Genomic DNA, 22,314 nt, shown 5'->3' on the forward strand with positions numbered 1-22,314 from the left:
AAAAATATTTTAATTTAAACTTGATAATTACATTTGTTAAAATATTATCGAAATCGTTTCTGGACTTAAGGTTACGAAATATTTATTACTTAGGACACTATTATATAATAGAAATGTAACGACATTACATAATAACTTGAAGAAAAACATGGATGCGGTAATGTGGCCTTCCATAAAAATAGCCTTAAAAAATTAGTTTTGTTCAGAAAACAGTATTTGATTATAAAATTAAAAGTAAAACATTTTAAAATGTATGCAAATAAATATATGTATTATATTTACATTCACATAACTTCTGTACATAAGTTCTGCTCAGCCTACTAAAAATCTAGTACTGAAAATAATATACACGTAATATAAACCATAGATTAATTGTGGAGCTCGATTATCAAATAATTATTTTGATATGAAAACCTTAAAAAAGAGACCGTGAGTAATCAATACTCATAAAGGATCACATTAACAAAATATCATGCTATTATTTAAATTTACGTTAACACAAAATATATACAGTCAAATAAAATGATAAATAGAAAACAATACATTCAAAAATATATATTTGTGTGATAATACGTGCAAATTTAGGAAAAATGAGGAAGTAGGTAGTGTAATTAAATGCTAAAATGTACCTCAGAAACGTTTCAAAATAACTTAAATACTTAAAAGTAAGAATGCGTTATAATAAGTGTTGGCTATTGAGTATTGGTATATTTAGATTTACAGCCAGTGTAACGGCGAGCTACTGAACAAATAATAAGTAATTATTAAAATTTAATTATTAAAATATAAAACGGAGATATTAAGGGAGGCCACAATATCTACACTAACCATAATACCTTCTCTACATACACAGGATTGATAATCAATAAAATGATATCTTTTTAGGTACGTTACTAGAAATTTCGTTTATAGTAACTTTGAGTAAAGATGCTAAATTTGATCACGATTGTCAGAAAAATAATGGAAATTGCTCACATGTGTGTTTGCCTTCTTCGAATACTTCTAATACTTTCGTAAGTATACAAGTTTTACATAGGCGATGCAATTATATGCCGTTATAATTATTCGACAAACGCAATATAAACATTTCATATACAATTAACATTTTTGATATATTTATGACATGTTGTTTAAGGGGAGACCTCACTCCTGACACTAACAAATCAGTTCTAATTTTGTGAATTTTTTGAGGAGAAATGAATAACTTGATTCAAAAACTAATTTAAGGGTTTCATTATATCTTCTAGTGTAGAAAATAATTTTTTCATCTTGTTTGAATGACAAAATGGCGGCTTTCTGATCCAATTATGGAAACACTTTTTGTGAAATAGGGATATCTCAAGCGATATACATGATTTCGGCAAAACAGTGCAATCTATACAAGTTAAATAAAAATGGCATCATTTATATACTGTTATATATACTGTTATAATTATCGTCTGATGTAAAGATTTTTTTAAAATATTGATTTCTTTTGAAATGGCGATGAAAAAAAGTTGCAATTTTTTCGAAAAAAAAAAAAAATCTTTAATTGTCGATTAAAAAAAAACTACAAAATATTTTGCAAAAATCCTACGTCAGACGATAGAGAATGTTGCTAAGAATATTTAGTTAAAATTTTAAGTCAATTGAATAAAACTTTTTGAGTTATCATGTACACTGTTTCGGAAAATGCAGTTTTTTGAGAAAATTTAAAGTTTAAAGTTGAAATAAAAGTTGAGTTTGAAATATTACATAACTGTGTCACAGCAAGAATTTCCATCTTATCATTAATCTGCGATACCTGTTTCATAAAGTTGACTTTCTGCCAACTCATCTATAGATGGCATCCAGAACTTATATTTTGATAGGTAGTTCTATAAATCTGCAGACCCGGGCAGATAAAAGAGGCGAAATCGCTTTGGCCTGCCGTAGCTCATTGGGCGGTGCAAGGCCTTTCAGGAAAATCATTTTCTCAATTTAATCTCATTTACGAAATGATACTATTTGTTGAAGAAATGGATATTCAACGTGATATTTTAATTTCTAGATTTGTGCTTGTCCTCCTGGAATGGGACTCTCATATGACAATCGTACTTGCATTATGCATGAATGTCTTGCGAACGAATTTAAGTGCAGCGAACACAATGTCTGCATATCAAAGAAAAATGTGTACGTTTAATTAGTATTTTTAAATAACATAATCCATAATTAAAAAATTTATTCCCCGTACATTGGAAGTTAATGTGTTAACAGTTATTATATGTTCGATTTTAACATTACATTTTATGTTGTTTATTATGCGAATTTATCGAGATTGACTTACTTATTTTGAATACATATTTTTGTATCTTTATATTTAATTTATTTTTTCTTCAAACCAAAGGAATATTTACTATTTCCATTTTCTCTTTCTTGTAGATTTTATATATAATATAAATATTATTAATATTTATAAATCTTACAATTTATTTAGGTGCGATGGTATTGCACATTGTCCGAATGGTGAAGACGAGACCATAGACTGCTATGAAAAAAAGATATGTAAGAAAGATCACTTTACATGTACAAATGGCGAGTGTATTGATATAAAAGATCGTTGTAATGGGTATTACGATTGCATTGATCATTCGGATGAAAAGAATTGCAAAAGACCGAAATGCAGAGAAGGTAATTACGATGATAAATGTCCCATGTATTTTTGTTCTTCTTTTTAACCTTTAATTATATCTGAATGCAAAGATTGAAGGAATATTTGAATGAAATCATGTTCTTTATCTCTCTGCCCGTTTCTATAGATATAGTTTAATTTTAATCTTGATTTAACTAATTCTTTATCTTAATGCAGTTCTAAGGATTAAAAAAGAATAAAAGTTGACCGAGATTAAAATTAATTTACATTGGAAGAAACGGTGAATGTACTTCGACTAAACTCATATTACACACAGTACACTTTAGCCTGAGGATATCGCAAATTGTTCCATATTGGCAAAGTAATCCCATCCGAAATATCTAAAGAAAATATCAAGTAAAACAACATAAAATATCATAAGATATCCTATTGATTCTTAAGATATTAATAAGATGTAGTAATAAGATATGATAAGATATCTTACCATATTCAAATCTTTCTACCACACAACACAGTTCTCCAAGAAATGTCCTGAGATTGCCTCAGAATACAGCAAAAATTTGCAATTCGAGGGTGTCAAAATCAAACTAAAAGATAGAAATAAAGAATGTCATCGTTATTTCGGACACAACATGCTGCGTGCCAATTAAGATATATCTCATGAAACTTACAGATTTTATTATATTAAATATTATAAGACTGTATTCGAAAACATTATCCGGATGTCCCCGTGTATCATCTTATCCTTGTTTAACATTAGTTGAACAGCAAGAACAAAACGATACACACCCACACAGCACATTTTATCTTAGGAATGTCCAACGGATGTCATTTTGGGATAATTTTGATATCTGGAAAGTCTCAGTTATACAACGGATATCCAGGGGATGTATCCGCATGTCTGAGATCTTATGGAGATTTTAAACGATATCCGTGAGATATCCAAAGAAATCTATAAGACATCACAAGCGTATATGCGCGTGTTGATATTCCTAGAATAATGTATGCTGTGTGGAATAGTCGCAATTATTCATAATAATTTATTCATAATAAGTATAAATTCTTTTTAGATGAATTTCAATGTCGTGACGGATTAATCTTTTGCATATCGGAGACGTTTATATGTAACAATATAGTAAGTAACATTTATATCATACTTTATCCTTTTAATTCACTTACCGTATTTATTACATGTAATTTTTTTATTTTCTAAGAATAGATGTTATTAGCACTTGATAAGGTTATTATCAGGTTGCAAGTCAAGTTACAGTCTTGCAAAAAAGCTACCCGAATGAAATTACACTTTAAGAAACTACGTCTCTACATTTTCAAATTAAAATATATGAACTTTTTAATTAATTTCTTTTGTATACAGCACAGTTTATTTTAGCAATTTTGTAGCAATTGTATTGTCCTACTACCTAAAAACGTTATAGCAATATTCCTTCTGCAATTCAGTATGTGCTATATGTTTTATTCAAGATGGCAATGTTATATTATGTAATTTTGTTTGTATTTAAGTCTAATTGTGAAGACGGATCGGATGAAACACACGAGGCATGTAAATCAATACAATGTTTAGACGAACAATTTCGGTGTAATAATGGTTATTGTATATCTAGTTCGCTGATGTGCGACGGTTTCTATGATTGCCTCGATAAAAGCGATGAAGTATTATGCCCACATTCTTCTTTAGATAATTGCAACACAAACGAGTATCAATGTTTCGACACTAATTTGTGTCTTTCTAAACAAGTAAGGTAAATCATTTCATTTATAATATAAGAGAGTAAGTCGGGAAATAACACACGAATATCAAAATTTGCCTTAAATTATTTATTCTTTGTGAAGATTTCTTCAAATTGCAGAATTTGTTATGCAAGCGGATAATGAATGTTAGAAAATAAATTACAATCTTAATCTTAAAATTTTTCTATCTTCATCCATTTTTTTTTCTTGCAGATGTAATGGCGTATTTGATTGTCCGAAATATGATGACGAGTATGGCTGTGAAGTGTGCTCGAACGATGAATTTAGTTGTGATGGAATGAAGTGCATTCCGAAGAGTTGGGTATGCGACAAAAAGATTGATTGCGACGACATTTCAGATGAGAAAGATTGTGTCGATGATAAAAAAACCACCATGGAATATACCAAATGCCATGAATTCAAATGTTCTATTGGTACTTGTCTGCCGTACTTGAAAGTATGCGACGATATTCAAGATTGCCCAGACGGCAGCGATGAAAATGAAAAGTGCCGTATGTTATTAATTTTTCTTAAGTTACGTAATTTTAACTGCTGAAAATGCTTTTAACGAAAAATTTGTCAATTAATTTACAATATTTTTGTCTTCGAAGAATTCGCTAAAATTGGCTTTTTTTATATAAGTTTAACATTTCTCACTAATAATTAAAAAAAAATATATCAACAAAAGAGACAAAATCCCAAAATTTCTGAAAAATTTATGCAAATTAATTTGCGTTATTTACTGCGTCATATTTTTCTGTGTAGGGACCGCTTGTTCAATAGACAATCATTGTGAAAATCTTTGTTATAAAACACCAAAAGGTGATGTTTGCGGCTGTCCAGATGGATATCGTTTAGCTGCTGATGCGACTTCTTGCGAGGACATAAATGAATGCGAAAATGATGTTTGTTCACAATTTTGTCGAAATACAGTAGGTTCTTTTGAGTGTTTTTGTGACGACCATCATGACATCGATATCGATGGAGTTTCTTGCAAAGCTATCGGTAAATGCATAGCTAATTAAACGTTTATGCATATTATTTAGAACAATAAATTATTATATAATGATTATTTAGGGCCACCAATGGAATTCATCACCATTACTGATAATGATATTAGAAAGATATCATCTAATTTACATTCGATTGATGTGATCTATTCATTATCGGATTTCAGTATAAATGGATTCGACGTGAATGCAATCCACGATTCTATTTATTGGAGTAACAGTTAGTTTCTTTTTGTTTTAATCTTATATAAATCAAGTTAATTAATTACGATGTCTAGAACGATTAAAGCACATGTGAAGATTCAAAAGACTTCTGAAAAAGGATTGGAAAAGTCTTTCAAAAGAATTATGTTATTCTATAAATGTAAAAAAACAATAATTATAGGTGAATTTGGCACTATTAAGAAACTTAAAATTGGAACGAAGGAAATATTCACAGTACATACTACAGAGCATCCGCAGGCACTCGCGATTGATTGGATCACCGATAATGTCTATGTCAATGATAATGGTCATTCGAATACGATTCAGGTATATTTTTTCTCAACATCTCTTTTTCTTTTTACGTTAAAGTCTTTGGCCTGTGTTACATCTCTCTTATATGCTGTGATGCACATGCTGATTATTTAATTGTCACAATTATATGGAACCTATAGTTTTAATGGCAGTTCGGAACAGCGCATTTTTCCAGAGATGTTTTTGTGGGCAAGGATACTCTCGAGAGATTGCCGGTCTTCTCCGAGAGAAGACACGAGCGTAATTATTTTAGTTCTTACTGGGATCGAACTCAGGATCTCAAACCCAGGATGATAGACAGTGCGCTGTCTGTCATGCCACGTTCACGTTCCTTAACGTCTTGTTAACAACAGAATATCCTAATCTGAATACTTATTTAATTATTTTGTTGAAGGTGTGCAATTTCGAGAAACAAAGATGTGCGCCTTTGGTAGAGATAGAAGATAAGGCAAAAGTAGGATCCCTTTTAGTTGACTCGATTAATAGGTATCTTTTTATTCTTCTTAGTTTTTTTTATTTTCATTTATCTGGCATATTTACGAGATAGCAAAACTCTAATAGTATGCTTACAAATTCAATGATATAGAGCGAATTTCTATCAAATGTATTCGCTTTGGTTTCTGTTGTTACGACTTGTCAATCAAGTATAAACAATAGAAATGCATTAGGAATGAAACATACTTCGATTTCATGATATGATAATGCATACTTTGCTCGTTTTCTGATACATTTCTACCAATATTAGAAAGGCAGTAGATTTGTATTCTATTGTTGCTAGACTAACATAATATGCAATACATCTCCCTATATTTCTTGGATTGAAATCTCACTCTCTAAGGCTAAGTTGTTCCATCTTTCGATAAACTCATTTTCTTACTCTCTTACTTTCTCGTACTCTTACCCTTTTACTTTTTTGTTTATTTATTAAATAAATTATCATATACAATTTATCTAATGGATAATTTATCTGATTGTGGAATAACCGGCCCTTAGAGTGGGATTTCACTCCAAAAGTTTAAAGAGATGATTTGCAATACATGCGGTAAATTTGTCTATCTGGATACAAATGATGGACATTAATGACTTTTGTTAGAATTTTCAAAATTTAAATTTGCTCATGATGTTGTAGATGGCTATTTTGGTCTCAAATAACTTTGGAAACGGACAAACCATTTAGCAAAATATGTCGTTCAGATATGATGAGCGCCGATATAAAAATTATTGATTTTGATGTAGGCTTCGTAAGCGGGATGACACTCGATTACATAAAATCTAAATTATATTGGTTGGATAGTTTTAATAATGCTATCAAATTATCTAATTTGGATGGAAGCCAACGCAGCACGTTCTTAAGAATGAATGTATGTTAATTCATTATATCCATTTTTTTTAATTTAAGTCAGAAACATGTTAAAAACATTGTAAAATTTGCGTGAATATTTAATTCTTTTCTTCTTTAAAACAATATTTTTTTCTTTTTTAGATGCATCATCCGTTAAGCATTAGTATTTATGAACAGTCACTTTATTGGTTAACGGGTATAAATGGTCAACTGCGACGTTGTAAATTGTATGGTAACAAATTGTGCGACATATTAGATATAGACACAAATAATATTCACAGACAGTTTGCCATTCTGCATATTTCCAGGCAACCTTTTAATTGGTATGGTAAGATCTCTAGTAATCTCAAAATCAAATTCTTATTATGTATATTAATTTTTATAGAGTTATTAAGTAAAGTTAAATTATACTTTTTTTAGATAAAGATAAAAATCTTTGTGACAAAGAATTTTGCGATTACATGTGCGTTTTGTTGAAGGAAAATGCAACATGTATTTGTTCAGATGGTAAACCGATAAAATCCAATACAACTTGTATGATAAATAATAAATCATTAATTGAAAATACACAACATACAAGTATTTATATTATAACAATAACTGTATTACTAATTGCTGTTTTATTATTATGCATTTACAACTGCTATCAGAGAAGTAAATTCCAGTGGAAACTAGTAGATAACTTAAAGTACGTCTTAAATTTAGTTTATTTTAATATTTAATTGAAATAGGAATTTTTCTTTAAGAATTATATATATAAATGTCATTAGCATATAATTAAAATTGTACAATATATAATTGTTGCAGCATTCACCGCATTCGTTTTCAAAATCCGTCGTATGGTCAAAGAGATGAGGTTGAGTTAACATTCAATTCGACAATTGAAGACATATCTCCTGAACAGCATGAATACGTCAATCCTCTTGATGATGAATTTGTAAGTATGAAGGTAACGTAATAATTTTACACTTAGACACATAATATTACTTTCTGTGACTATATCGCTTATGTTTATATTTATTCGAATTATAATGTGCATTATGTAAATTTCTGTGCATTATGCACGGAGTACATATACGTACGCGTGATTTCAAAAAATAACTATGTTCATAGTTAAAAAGATAATTTAATCAACTGTTTAAATTCATATAAATTATTACAGACTTAATTATTCAGCATTCTTTTTGTATTGTAGGCTGCGATGAAAAATAATGGAAAAAACAAACAGAAATCAGGCGCTCGGAAGTGAGATGTTGAAGAGACAGAATTAGATTCGTGTGTTGTTCTTCTTTGTACATGCAAAATAATTTAATTACAATAATAAAGATATCTCAAAAATTAATTTGTTAAAAATTATTGAAACTCAGTTATAACATTTTATAACAAAACATTTCTTTAAAATTTTAAAGTTTATTACTTTAGTTATCAAGATGAATGTGCCTATAAATACTATATACTACGCGCGCACGCGTACAGGATGATTTCAGATCTAACGCACCACCTGCTAATGGTAGATTTCTGAAATTATTCTGGGATAAAAAAGTTCTAATATCAAAATGTCAAGATTGTCGTAGTTTTTGAATTATTGTAATCATTTAAACCTAACAAATTATACCATCTAAAAGGAAAATGTTAAAAAAGTATCATTTTTGATGTACGTTTACAAGGTACATCTGAATAGACCTTGGAAAATTATATTAGGGTTTCCTCAGAAAATAAGAAATTATATTAGGAAATTATATTATTATATTATATATATCGTATTTGGATAAACGATATTGCAAAAACTCCCTATTAATTACTAAAAAATCGCCGAATATTGGTTTTCAATAATTTTTTACTCAAATACTATCAACTTTACAAAAAACAGCAAGAGACAATTATTTATTTTCTTCTCATAGAGCTCTTTTTTCAGAATTTTTTATCAACTTTTTACTGCGTTTTTTCATTTTCATAAACTACTTTTAGCAGCATGAGAAAGTACGATACTAAAAAATTTTGAGAACTCTAGGAAAAGAAAATAAACAATTTTTGTCATTTGCTTTTTTTCTGTAAAGTTGATAATATTCGAGTAAAATATTATTGAAAATCAATAGGCCTTCGGCGATTTTTAGTAATTAATATCTTGTTAATTATTGCAAAAATTATAAAATGGTAGAGAACTTTTCGACTCAGTTTAGTTCGATCTATTCCTATGTGAGAATTTTATCGTTACTTATCGAACATCCTATGTATGAATGTCATTTTACTATATTTCTATATTTTACTATATTTTACTATATTTTTTTACTATATAAGCAATTCTATATTCAAGCATGTTCCCATCACTTTTCGAGCAAATAATTGTTATTTCTTGTTTTCTGAGGATTCAAACAATATGATATTTTCCAAAATCTATTCAGATATACTTTGGGGGCTAAAATCGACACTTATTTAACTTCTCCTTTGCACGTTCAAGTATGCAAAGTACTAAAAGTAATAGTTCGTAGTTGCCTTTTATTAATATTGATTGCATAGGCGAAAATAAAATTACTGATATTTATAATTATCTTAATATTTATTAAGTTAAAAAAAATTCAGCCTGATAATAAATTTGATCACTAAGATCTCTCCTTATGATAAAGTTAGTATCCGATATAAAAAAGAAACAATCTTCATAGGAAAGCGAACTATTCTGATTCTGCGTGAAATTCATAAGATCCATTCGCAAAGTAAAGTTAATCCGTCAAACATCAGCGTTACAGGAGGATGTGAATTCCGAATTTTTATATTCATACATTCCTCTTTCTTTTGTAAAATTACTGTTTAGTGTAATAGAAATAACAATATTTATGTAAAAATATAAAAAATAATTAAAGGGATAATTTTCGCATTGTTCATTTTAGAGAAAAACAGGTTTGGAAAAATGTTAAAAAAAATTGCTCATACAATTACGCATGATTTTATATATAATTGTATATAAATAATTTTTGTACATTTCTTGAAATTTGATTTTTTCTAAATAATGTAAAGATTATCCTTTTAATTATTTTAATATTTTCACATTGTTATTGTTAGTTCTATTACACTAAAAAGTAATTTTATAAAAGAAAGAAGGAATATGTATGAACATGAATGGATATATTTCATATAAAATTATGTGTGTTTATACATATTTATACATATTCATGTGAAAAATTTTTTACTGAGAATCAAGTGCAAGTTTTGTAGATTAAAAAGTCTACAAAACTTGTGCTTGATTATATTCGCACGTGCTCTTGGCATGAGACTGGCCACCTCATGCAGCAACGTCTCAGTGAAAGTTCCGCTTCTTATCAAAACATCGAAGATATGATTCCATAGTTCAAACTAAAATTCCATTGAATGATTTTTGTGAAAAGTCCGATAACTTCAACGGCACTCCCGAAACATAAATAAACGACCATTGTACGAACATTGTAGTTCATTCACTTTCAAATAAAACTAGATAATCGAGGATACGTTAGTTTCCTCGTTGTTGAATTTTTACGAAAAGAAGGATTTTACTCATGTAAGTTAAAAAGTTATTTAGATATATCATTCAGATAGATCCGAAAATTTTTAGATACTTAAGAAGAACCGTTCTTTTCGTGAGTAATGAGCTTCCACCATTTAGGTCGTATCTATCAGAGGGAAGATATCATTTGAAAAATGTAATATATAGTATACAGCTATTATCGATAATACTATATGCAATTATCCATTAATTTTTAGAAATAAATATCAATCACACGACAATTCATCACCATTGCGAAATAAATTCAGAGCAGATAAGAAGACTGAACCTCTTATTATGATGTCTATAGGATATATGTAGGATATATGTCAATAGAATGACTTGAGATTAATAAAAAAGAGGAATATGTCTTTTATTATCGACAAATAATTCCAAAGTTATACATTTAATTTTTTATACGGATCGTATAACGAAAGATGCGCAAAAACGAAAAATTAATTAAATTATTAATTACACAACTATGTTAGTTCTGAAAGTAGGAATAGCATGAATTAAATTATTTGCATGAAAGTATTTATTATAGCGTTGCTTTTTATGACTCGTGTGATACTGTTCGAAGTATAATCGAGTATTATACTCAAGCGAGAGAAAAATTTTACGATAAATAAAAATAATTGCCATTCGTAATTATCGCGAAAGTAGTAACAAATATTGTTTTTCATTGTTTTGATTCCAAATGAATAAACCGTACGAACTTATAGTTATCTGTTCCGTGATATACGATTGTCATCTCGATCATTTTATAAATAATCAATCGTGTAAGCTAATAATCGTACACTATGAGTATTCATAAAATACAACGTTCGTATTTGTCTCACATTTGTCGCGATTATGTTTCAAAAAGAAATATAAAGAATAAAGGCACGCAGCGCGGATATCTGATTACAGGGTTCGATCGCATTTGAGAGATAAAGTTATTTAAAATATACATATATTAATAAAAAAGATAAAAGGGATATTTAGTACTTATTATTTTAAATAAGTTCGCCGGACGACAATCGACGCCGGGCGAAGACGAAAATATGTATACTTAGCGTATATTTTTTTCTTTTTTAAAGAAGTTTTTTAAGAACTATTTTAAATTTTTATTTCTTTATGCAATACTGTAAAAAGAAAAAAATCTTCATTTTTGGATAAAATATATTTTAATCTGAATTCTTTTAATTTACGATGATTGAATTGTTACAAGTAGAGCGATACTATTTGACTGTTAACCTTTGTCCACGATACTAGAAACCGCTCCGAAATCTAAAATACAGAAAGAAACAACAAGAAATATCAAATCACATTTGATAAATTTGGTCACATGATCAATGAACTTTCTCCGTCTCGGATGGATTTCTATATCGGACACAAAAAGTTAAGAGCATAAACACTTGCATAACATATATAATAAGAAAATGAACCTTCCTTTATTTTCTTTCTTTCCAAGAAATAAAGAACTGTGATTTTCATATGCCTTATGCATTATGCTTTATACAAGAATCTGTGCTCTCGGCTTTAAGCTGTATCAGTATTGAAATCATCAATATTTATGTTCTAACTAAATTCATATATCACTCTTCGACCTTCGTTAAATATTTCTCGATGGTATAGACATTTTTATGTTTAATAATATACAATCTGAGATACTGTGTAGACGTAATGGTACAAAGGAAAATGTCAAGTATATTGGATATAACATTTATAATAATTTAAAAAATAACATATTCCAATGCAAGATTGTTCTTATACAAATTATACATTAAAATTAAAAGTGCACTTATTTCGTGCATAAAATATTTCATGATGAAGACATAGATCGCAGAAATATCATCCGATATAGTGTTATTTCAAGAAAAGAAGAAAGATACACTTAAAATGTAAGATTTATAATATATCTCTTTTGAATAGATATCTTGTAAAGGAGTTAAAGAGGCATCTTAAACGTAAACATCCACAAATAATAGAAAAAAATATTAAAAAAAAAAATTTAAACATTCTTCGATATCGACATATATCATATTAAACACATCAAATGTAATATGATAAACTGAAGTGCACGATTTGTTTTTACATGTTTAATGTATTGCAAAATGATACAGATGATTTAGCGTGTCATTTGGTCAAACATGGCTTAAATAAAAAACTAAGAAAATACTGAAGAAAATAACATACAAAGAGATACGAAAAGTAAAAGTTGGATATGGCAACATATTATAATAAAATTCAGAATAGGAAACAGTGTAACATTTGCAATAAAAATTATACTGCGTGCGATGTAAACATCTTGGGAGCACATTTACTTTATGTTCATCAAATATGTCCTGATGAAGAAATAATCAAACAAAATAATCAAAGTGGCAATATTTCACAAAAGAAGGAAGATATGCTTCAAAAATTTGCAACTCTTCCCTTAAATATGAATATAATGTAAATCACTTAAAGCAACATACATGAAAAAAAGTATTTGCTAATAATCGAGAAAATACGAAACAAATTTAAACATTCGTGGAGATCGAAAAATTTTATATTGAATACATCAAATGACAAACTACAATGCAAAATTTGTTGTAAAAAGTTTGATATATTTAAAAATAAAGTAGCTGATTTAGCAAACCACTTGTCTAAACATATCATAAAAACGTCGAGAAAATACTGGAGGAAATGACATGAATATGAATTATCGGAAGAAAATAACGAATAACTTCTCAGATTAATAGACATATTAACATTTAAAAAAATGAAAAAAATTACAACGGTAAATGTTACAAATCCTTGTGTTTTATCCTTTTTTAGTCGCTCCTTTAAAATGCATTCATATAAAAGGAACATATAAGAAACCAAAAATTTAGTATTTGTTTATCATAAAAATTATAAAAATTTGACCTTAATATTTAAACATGTTTTATAAATATCAATATTTCAGTTAAGTAATTCCATTTAGTCAATATTAAAATCAAATAATACAAATTTATTATAATATTTTTACTATAATTGTTTGTTAAAGTATCTGAGTGAAAAATTTAACTTTGTAATATTAATCATAACGTATTCCAACTTTTTAATCTGTTGTTTAATTTGTTGTTTATTTTTTGTTTGTATTTGCAAATTCACTTTTGAATCATATACAGTGGAGATTCCAATAGATTTTGAAAATATGTGAAGAAGCAGTTTCAACTGCTTGTTAAGTGGAACTATTGAATGAACTGCCACGTTTGATGAATTAAATATTAACTTTCTAATAAGCATGCTGTTTATTAATTGTATTATTAATCATTTATTACGTTATTTAATTATTCACATTTATGTCACAAATTGTTGAAATTTTTCTACATATTCATTTTTTATATATCTGATATAATGTTTGTATTAGGATTATAAATGTCCAAATATTATAATACTTCCAAATATACTTATAATATATCCAAATATTCAAATCATTCGAAATAATTATTATTACTCAAAAACATTCGAATTACTTGAATGAATTCAAATATTAATTCGGAGAATGAAATCTGAAAATGTATTAATTTAAATCTGAGCTATTAACTTCGAAAATAGAAAATAAATTGTAAAATATAATAATAAGGATATGAATAGTTCACAGAATTAATCATAAAAAATTAACTGTGAATACTCGGGTATTCTAATACTAAAATATGAATAATATTTACAGTATAATATTTACTTAGTCTGTTTTATTTATCTTATATAAAATGCTATTATATAAAATGACCTTTTAATGAAATATGTATTACACGCACGCACACACACACACACACACACACACACACACGCGCGCGCGCGCGCACGCACGCATGTAATATATATAATATATAATTAATTTTATATATGTATAATTTAAAATATCTAATAATATATTTTAAACAGTGTATTTGCTTTATTTTTGAAAGTTGATGCATGATAAATTGTATAAGAATAAATAACGCAATGCATCTAGACACATTTTTATTTTATATAACAAGATGATGTTTTTTTTGATATGATGGTTTATCAAGCGGTAACATCGTTACGACAGTGCATAAATAAAAATATAAAACGGACCGCTTGACCGTTTGACATGTGTGAATGTCATTACGTATATGTTCGTACTGGTGCCAATTTACGACGCTACCATTAATTTATCTCGAGTTTTGACATCAACAAATTTGAGATTAAAATTACTCAGAAATTAAAATTAGAATAAAAAATCTAAAAACACTTTTATTATGTCATCGGTGTGTTTCAATTGCGATTAGTTTGAGTAAAATTGGTGCGATATCGAGATTTGATGCAATCGCATGTTGCTTGATTTTTTATTATAAATAAGTGTTATCAATCAGGGATCGGTCGTACTTAAAATAATTTTATTTAAATTTAAATAATGTATTTAAAATAAAAAAAATTAAGCAGTTATTGATTATTTATCATTTTAAAGATCTTCTTCTCTAACTAATTTTTCATTTTAAATATTTTTAAATATAAATTCATCTTATCTAAAGTACTTCACTAGATGAAGTATTTTAACACTAGATAAAATATTATCTAGCATTTTGTCACAACGTTACATTTTAAATAAAAGAAAATATGAAGAAGTGCACCACGGTTACCTGAGTTACTTGCAACGGAATTTTATAATTCGTTATAAAATTGATAACGCTGATAACGATGGTTGCGCAGATGTTTTATATAGTAAAAAAGCTGCGCAACTATCGTTATGAACTTAACGACTGCATAATGAGTTATACAATATAGGCTCAATTTATACAAAGCAATTGAATGACTGCGTAAATGCAGCTTGTCGATCTTTCCATACCAATCGTGTACTGTGCTGTTTGTCGAAATATTAACCCATTTTATGAAATAAATAAAATAGCACATCCTTTACATTTTTAACATTCTCTAATTAATAAAGTTTATTGTACAGTTTTTGCTTCAAATCTTATATTCGTTACACACACATTCTCAGTGAGTAAGTTAATATCGATATGATGTCGAAACGACGCAAGTTTGTATGCACGAATTCGGGTGAGTTTTGTTGATATTTTACAATTAAACCAATAGCCAGAGATAAAAATAACCAGAGATAAAAAAATAATAATACTTATCAATAATTAAAAAATCAATTTTAATAAAAGCTTCAATAATATTATATAATCATAAATATGCAATCGTAGTTTTTACAAACACAACGGATTGAATGAATATGAAAGAAATGCTAGCGAAAAGAACCCGCACGAACTCGTATATGCAAACACGCTCAGTAAGCCGCGCCGTCGCGCGCCGCGGACGCGCCTTTATTATAATAAGGTTTTTACTGCCAATAACAGTACAAAATAAAATAAAATTCTCGTTATAGTTTAAAATTGATCGAATATTTTTGTTTTTTGTTTGCTGAATTGGATGATTCGTGAAAAAAAATCATAAAAGTAGTCATTTTTCAAGTTTTGACATTTTTTTATCTCGAAAACTACAGCTTTTAAAAAAAAAATCTAAAGAACAAAAAATGTTCATTTTAATCCAACTTACGTATTTTTTTCAGAATTTTTATTCGAAGTTTAAATTTTTTATTTACAAAATTGTTTAACCTTTCAACGATCACTTAAAAAAATAAAGTGTATATAGATGTATATAAGGAATCGAATCCAATCATTTTCAATCGATAGAACATTGATCGGTCAGTTAGTGAGCTCAAAATGGGAGTAAATCACTCACCTCTCAGGGGAGAAAATAATTTCGGCTCAATTTTACAGCGATCTTGATTTACGTTTTAATCAAATTGTCTTTATTTACAAGTGGCATGCAAGAAAAATCGATGTGATTTTTAATATGGCTTATGTCAATTCAATATAGTTAAGGTAAATACTCAGGAGCCTTAAATTTGTAGCATCGTGATATACATTTCAAGCATCGTAATATACATATAATTACACAATTTTAATTTTTATATAGAGTGACAAACTATTTGTACATACAAGATATTGAATTATAATATTGAATTAATTTATATTAACATTAATACATATATTTATTAACATTAACATATTTATACATATATACTTATAAATTATTTAAAATACAACGTAATATAATGTAAAAATATATCATCTTTATAATTTCGTAAAATAAAATAATGCACAGTAAAATGTAATAAACAATAAAATTTTCATATTAAGTAAATTTATTTTAACAATTAGGTATACAAAAACTTTTTTTTTCATATTTTTCAATAATCTCAATCCGTCATTTCTTTAAATCTATCCAGAACGCACATTAAAATGCCATTTCATGCAGTTAATAAGGCTTTTATTCATATTCCATCAATTTTCATATATAGTGAAGTTACGCTCAAAATTCGATATTGTTCGATGTTTCAATAACGAAACATTTCTGAAATATAATACATGTCATGTTCACGGAATCGTATGTCATCTAAGATTAATTTTGGGAGCGAAGCAAAAAAAAATCATGTTCGCTGCGATTTTTGAAAATGGATATTACCCAGTACTTTCTTTTTTAATAATTATATATTAATAATTATATATTAATAATTATATATTAGCAATGGCAACAGCTATGCGTCGCATCTCGAATCTCTGTTGCAACTATAGATAACTGCTATTACAAGGATATATTCTTTTATATACTCGATGTATTCTCATTTTCGTAATTCATTTCTATTAAAATGAATTAAAAGCAAGCGAAAATAAATGAGTGTCTTCGTTAATTTAAAGCCAGCAAAGATACGCTCCATAAAAATGAAGCAGGAGGAAAGCGAACAACTTTTGAACGCTGCTTTAATTGTAATATTAAGAGGAATGTTAAAGGAATTTGTTTAATATCAGCGTACCTCTTGATATGAAACATAATTTTTAACGTCGGATTTAATGGTTATATCAGAAGAGTTGTCATGACAAAGATACTCTCGATAGTTTGCCATTATCTTTCGAAAAGTAACGATCAAATAAAACTGGGTGGATTTGAACCTGGATTTTTGGCAGAGAGCAGCCACATCGTTCTCTATGCCACGATCGCTACGATTGCTTTCTTTCAAACATACATATCATAGATACATACATGTATATATACAATAGAAATTTAATTTTTTTAAATTAAACTTTCTCTGTACAATTTTTACAGTTTTGCATTGCAATATAAATTGTTATCTTATGATCAATAAAAATGGAATTTTTTAAAAAAATATGTCATTATTATTGTTAAAATGTCTTAATGTTAATTCAATTATAATAAAAATATTTAAAAATTAGAAATAACGTAGATACAATGTCATCATATAAATGATTGTTGATACTAAAGATTTATTTAATTCCCAATAATTCATATCCGATATCCATATGCCTGCATACATATATATAATAAAAAAACATTTATAATAAACATAATATAGTGTATATTCTCCCTCTTTCTCTTTCTCTCTCTCTCTCTCTCTCTCTCTCTCTCTCTCTCTCTCTCTCTCTCTCTCTTTCATAAATTGTACTATCTATTTAATTAAAATTATTTTTCTAGAGATGTATAATTTTAGCTAATTAAATAGGGACTATCAAGGGCACCAACACCTGCAACTATTCCGCCTTCATCCTCGCTCGATAATTTAGTTCTTAGAATATGTCCAACTTGTTTATTTAACTTTATCTCATTGCTATCCCTAGAAATGTTATACAAATATTAATGTCACTTATTTATTAACAAAGAACATGATGATTAAAATGTAAATCATCCCATATGTACTTACCCTACTATTACGCCATATATGCCAAGTTCTGTTATAACATCTGATAGATCAACATCATCCTCTGAAGGTGATTCTTCAGCAGCACGTACCAAATAATTTTTCTGTAAAGGAGGATAAAGGCGATCCATGAGAATCCATGCTGTTCTTTCTTGCGATTCCTTCATTGAACTTAACCACGTTCTTATACTTTCATTATATATGTTATTCCCTCCACCTTCCCTTTGTGGTTTGAGAACAAACTTGTATGGTTCGTTTATACCCATTTCTGCTGCTTTTTCTCCAGCATCATTCTATTATTATAATAAATATATTATTTTGAATTTGAATTGCTAAAAATTATTCATATAATAGTTAATTATATAAACATTATAATAAAATAATGAATAGATTACTTACAAAATCTAATGTATATAGACCAGTAAATATTTCTTGCACTCTAGCAACAGATGCATCATCTTTTAGAAATTTTTTCAATACAATAGGTTGAGCTAAAGATTGTTGTACCTAAAAAAATAATTTTCAAAATCGAAATATTTTATAAATCTTAATTACAGCGAGTATATATATATATATGTGTGTGTGTTACAAATTTATTCTATCTGTAATAAATATGATAAAAATTAAATATTCTTGTTTTCTATTAATTATTTCAATATTTCATACAGCTTATGTATAGATAACAAGAAAAATTTAATTTGTTGTATATTACTCTTGTTTAGACAAATAAAAATTTAAATGATTTACATACTTTTTTAGTACCTGCTAAATGATACTGTACTGATGGACACTTTATTGCACGAGAACACTCTATTAACAATCTCATGTCCCATTCTTTTTCTGTCGGATAAGCTTCAAGTTCATAACCTGAACGATAGTAAACAACAGCCACTACCATATTTGAACTAAAACAATTCAAGTAATTCAAATGTTTCAATAATTCAATAATTCAAATGTCTGCATTCTTTATTCAGTATTTATTAGGTGTGGGAAAAAGTTCGTGGCGTTTTTTTAATGCCATCTAACGGGAAAAACGCCATGAATTTTTTCCCACACTTAATATTTCTATATTTGCAAAGATATGAAAAAAATTCTCTTTTAAAATATTTTGTATAAATTTTAATATAATTTATAACATAAATTGTAATTAAGATTTCAACTTACACAATTAATTCTTTATTTGGTCCCAATTTCACTCCCTCCGATACTAAATTTGTTAAACTTTTTCTAATAATCTTAATTTTAGGACACAATTGACGAATTTGGAATTCATGAAATCTTTGATCGCTTATATTATAAGTTATATCTTCAACAATAAACAATATAACAGCTCTAAAACAATTTGTTTATTAGTCTTAATTATAGAATGTAACAATCAGAATAAAATCTGCTCTATCACCCAACTTACTCTGAATTATTATACAATTCCCATGCGAATATTAATCCTTTGCAAAATCCAATAAGTGCATTATTTTCTGGAATCTTATCAATAGCAATAATCAATATTAATAAACTGTAAAATATTTTCAAAATATTACAGTATTAAGAACGATAGAACTATTCTCTGAATTTCTATTAGCTGAATTTCTTGCACTGTTCATCTTCTTTCCTTTTCTTCACCACTGGAGTGAACAAGAGAAAAATGAACTCTGCAAGAAGTCCAATTAAAAAGATTTACTAAAAAATTTTAGCATGTTACGAAAATCAAACATATAAATAACTTATATCTTAAAAAATTATGATAATAATGAACAATTAATTTACTCGTTCGCACGCTTTCTTCCTATATCCCAATTCTTCTAATATATACCTATAAAATAAATATGTTTTCATTAAAAACATTTAAATAAAAGACTTTTCAAATATTAATATTTCTTCTTAATGAAGTTTTTCACTAAACTTACTTATGATATTCGGATGTAATTGTAGCTAAGGCTGCAAAACTAGTCGCTACTGTATTTATTTCTACTTGCTTTATCTTACAGTCATCATCGTGTAATAAATAATCTGATCTCAACAGTCCAAGACTTATACTCTATATAACAGGAAAATCTTCTTTTGTATTTGTGCACAATGATCAACTGCATCGGATCTTTTACTGATGTCTAGATATTAACCTAAACATTATTATATTTAATATCACATACCTGACTAAAACCTTTTTCATATACTGTCTCATATATGTGGAATAGCTTTGCTGTAAATGGATCAGCTTGGATTGTGCTAAATCAAATAATATAACTCTACAATAAGACAAGTTCCATTATGATTATAGCTCTAGTAACAGTACCTTTTTAAGCTACTTGTAAGAAATTCCTTATCATGAGCAACTTTATGAATAAGTTCGTTTAATATAGTTTGTACATTTTTTACAGTTAAAAAGGACTTTTCGGGAAAGCTCGATGGTAACAATGTAACAGGTAGTAGTTGTACCTGATCCTTATTAAAATTCGTCTTGGATCGCATGGATATCCCTAAGTAATAACATAAGATCTCATCACATAAATTTGTCTAATTGCATCATCTGAATCATTGTAATTATTTTATATTTGCATCATATCCTCGAATTCTTTATGCTTAAAATTATATAAAATAGCCATCATGTTTGTCTTTATGATTTGCAAGTTTATCAGGAATGAGCAAGTGTATAATCATACATTTGATTATCAGCAATTTATTTCTTATCAGTAAAAAAACATAATTACCATGTATAAGCGCCCAGTCCTTCGCTTTATCTACGCTTTCTTTTAGCTTGTCTTCCGAGAGAGGAAGCTCGATACAAGGTTCTAATTGACAGGTGCTCATGGCGAATCCAAAATCAAATTGGACAACAATTAAGTCAATCAATACTATCCAAAGAACCTTGACAAGCAACAGCGGCCGTATGGGCCAGCTGTTGATAATCAGCAGCTGATTCACCTTTTAAGATCCCCAGATCACGTGCCATGTAGGACAGGGAATTGAGAATTAAAACTCCATGCACTAGCGAACTAACGTCCATTTTAATGATCAAGGACTAGGTACTACGTCTATTTCGCGACACTGCCGATAAAATCGTAACGTTGAAAATATGGTGTATGTCCGTACTAAATGTAACAGCTTGCCAGCTTCAATTAGCGCGGACAGAGAGAACTAATATTTTAAATGGAACTCATCTTTATGTGCACAAAGCGTGCACAATGAACTATGTAATCGATTGTAGCCATGGATATTTCCGGCGATTAACACATACAACACAGGGGACTATATCTATAAAAAAGGACAATATAATTTATATTAAATTTATTTAATATTGTAATTAATGTATGTATAAGTATACCTTTATCAATTTTTTGCGAATGTGACATTCATTTTTAATTTAAATTATTATATGTATATACTGTATAGATTTGTATATACATTTGTATATACATTTTATTATTATTAGATATTATTATTATATCGCAAAATGTTATTTAAAATTATATGTTTCATTATTAAAGACAAAGTGAATGTGATGGATAAATTAAGGTTTTTTTTTAAACTAAATTAAGTTAAAATTAATGGTTTATAAAATTAATAAAATTTAATTAAAAGTTAAAAGAATAAAATATTAACTTAATAAAAGTTAAGTTAAGATTGAATTAACTTAAGTTTAAAAAAAGTTAATTTTGGAAAAATTATTTTTGTCATAAGAATTTTGTCCTAATTTTTCTTAAAATGGGATTACTTTAAATAACACTTAAAACATATAAAATATACAAAATTAAATATTATTAGATAAATTTAATTTTGTTATTCATAGTAAGTTACTTGTACATATATAATAAGAGTTACATA

General features: G+C 27.8%; 2 protein-coding genes across 3 annotated transcripts in view; one reads left to right on the forward strand and one right to left on the reverse strand.

The window, feature by feature from the left end:
* The window catches only part of LOC108691446 (vitellogenin receptor-like), a 27,306-nt gene extending 19,120 nt beyond the window's left edge, over positions 1 to 8,186 (forward strand). Inside the window, 14 exon segments of the mRNA XM_018199198.1 lie at positions 886 to 1,013; positions 2,030 to 2,151; positions 2,456 to 2,649; positions 3,682 to 3,746; positions 4,133 to 4,371; positions 4,574 to 4,872; positions 5,126 to 5,365; positions 5,438 to 5,590; positions 5,756 to 5,901; positions 6,281 to 6,372; positions 7,016 to 7,247; positions 7,370 to 7,643; positions 7,646 to 7,916; positions 8,036 to 8,186. Coding sequence (XP_018054687.1) covers positions 886 to 1,013; positions 2,030 to 2,151; positions 2,456 to 2,649; positions 3,682 to 3,746; positions 4,133 to 4,371; positions 4,574 to 4,872; positions 5,126 to 5,365; positions 5,438 to 5,590; positions 5,756 to 5,901; positions 6,281 to 6,372; positions 7,016 to 7,247; positions 7,370 to 7,643; positions 7,646 to 7,916; positions 8,036 to 8,186 — 2,606 coding nt within the window.
* Positions 8,187 to 18,191: 10,005 nt separating this feature from the next.
* Positions 18,192 to 21,422, reverse strand: LOC108691504 (glutathione synthetase-like). 2 transcript variants are annotated; one of them, XM_018199271.1, is made up of 11 exons: positions 21,201 to 21,422; positions 20,786 to 20,969; positions 20,643 to 20,718; positions 20,400 to 20,530; positions 20,260 to 20,305; positions 19,904 to 19,977; positions 19,660 to 19,827; positions 19,247 to 19,400; positions 18,895 to 19,002; positions 18,499 to 18,788; positions 18,192 to 18,411 (listed from the first exon to the last, which is right to left on the reverse strand). In XM_018199271.1, the coding sequence occupies exons 1-11, from the start codon at positions 21,298 to 21,300 to the stop codon at positions 18,285 to 18,287; spliced, it is 1,458 nt and encodes a 485-aa protein (XP_018054760.1). In that variant the 5' UTR covers positions 21,301 to 21,422; the 3' UTR covers positions 18,192 to 18,284. The 2 variants fall into 2 exon arrangements, with proteins under 2 accessions (XP_018054760.1, XP_018054761.1); XM_018199272.1 differs by lacking the exon at positions 19,660 to 19,827.
* Positions 21,423 to 22,314: the final 892 nt, after the last annotated feature.

The sequence above is a fragment of the Atta colombica genome, unplaced genomic scaffold (genome assembly GCF_001594045.1).
Source record: "Atta colombica isolate Treedump-2 unplaced genomic scaffold, Acol1.0 scaffold47, whole genome shotgun sequence".
Lineage (NCBI taxonomy): Eukaryota > Metazoa > Arthropoda > Insecta > Hymenoptera > Formicidae > Atta > Atta colombica.

What these genes read in the sequence shown, in the direction of transcription:
- LOC108691504 (XM_018199271.1), bottom strand. Translation starts at nt 21,300, where the DNA reads ATGAGCACCTGTCAATTAGAACCTTGTATCGAGCTTCCTCTCTCGGAA. An exon ending in CTTACAAGTAGCTTAAAAAG is followed by an intron (nt 20,719 to 20,785) that starts GTACTGTTACTA and finishes TATTTGATTTAG; the next exon opens with CACAATCCAAGCTGATCCAT. An exon ending in ATGAAAAAGGTTTTAGTCAG is followed by an intron (nt 20,531 to 20,642) that starts GTATGTGATATT and finishes CCTGTTATATAG; the next exon opens with AGTATAAGTCTTGGACTGTT.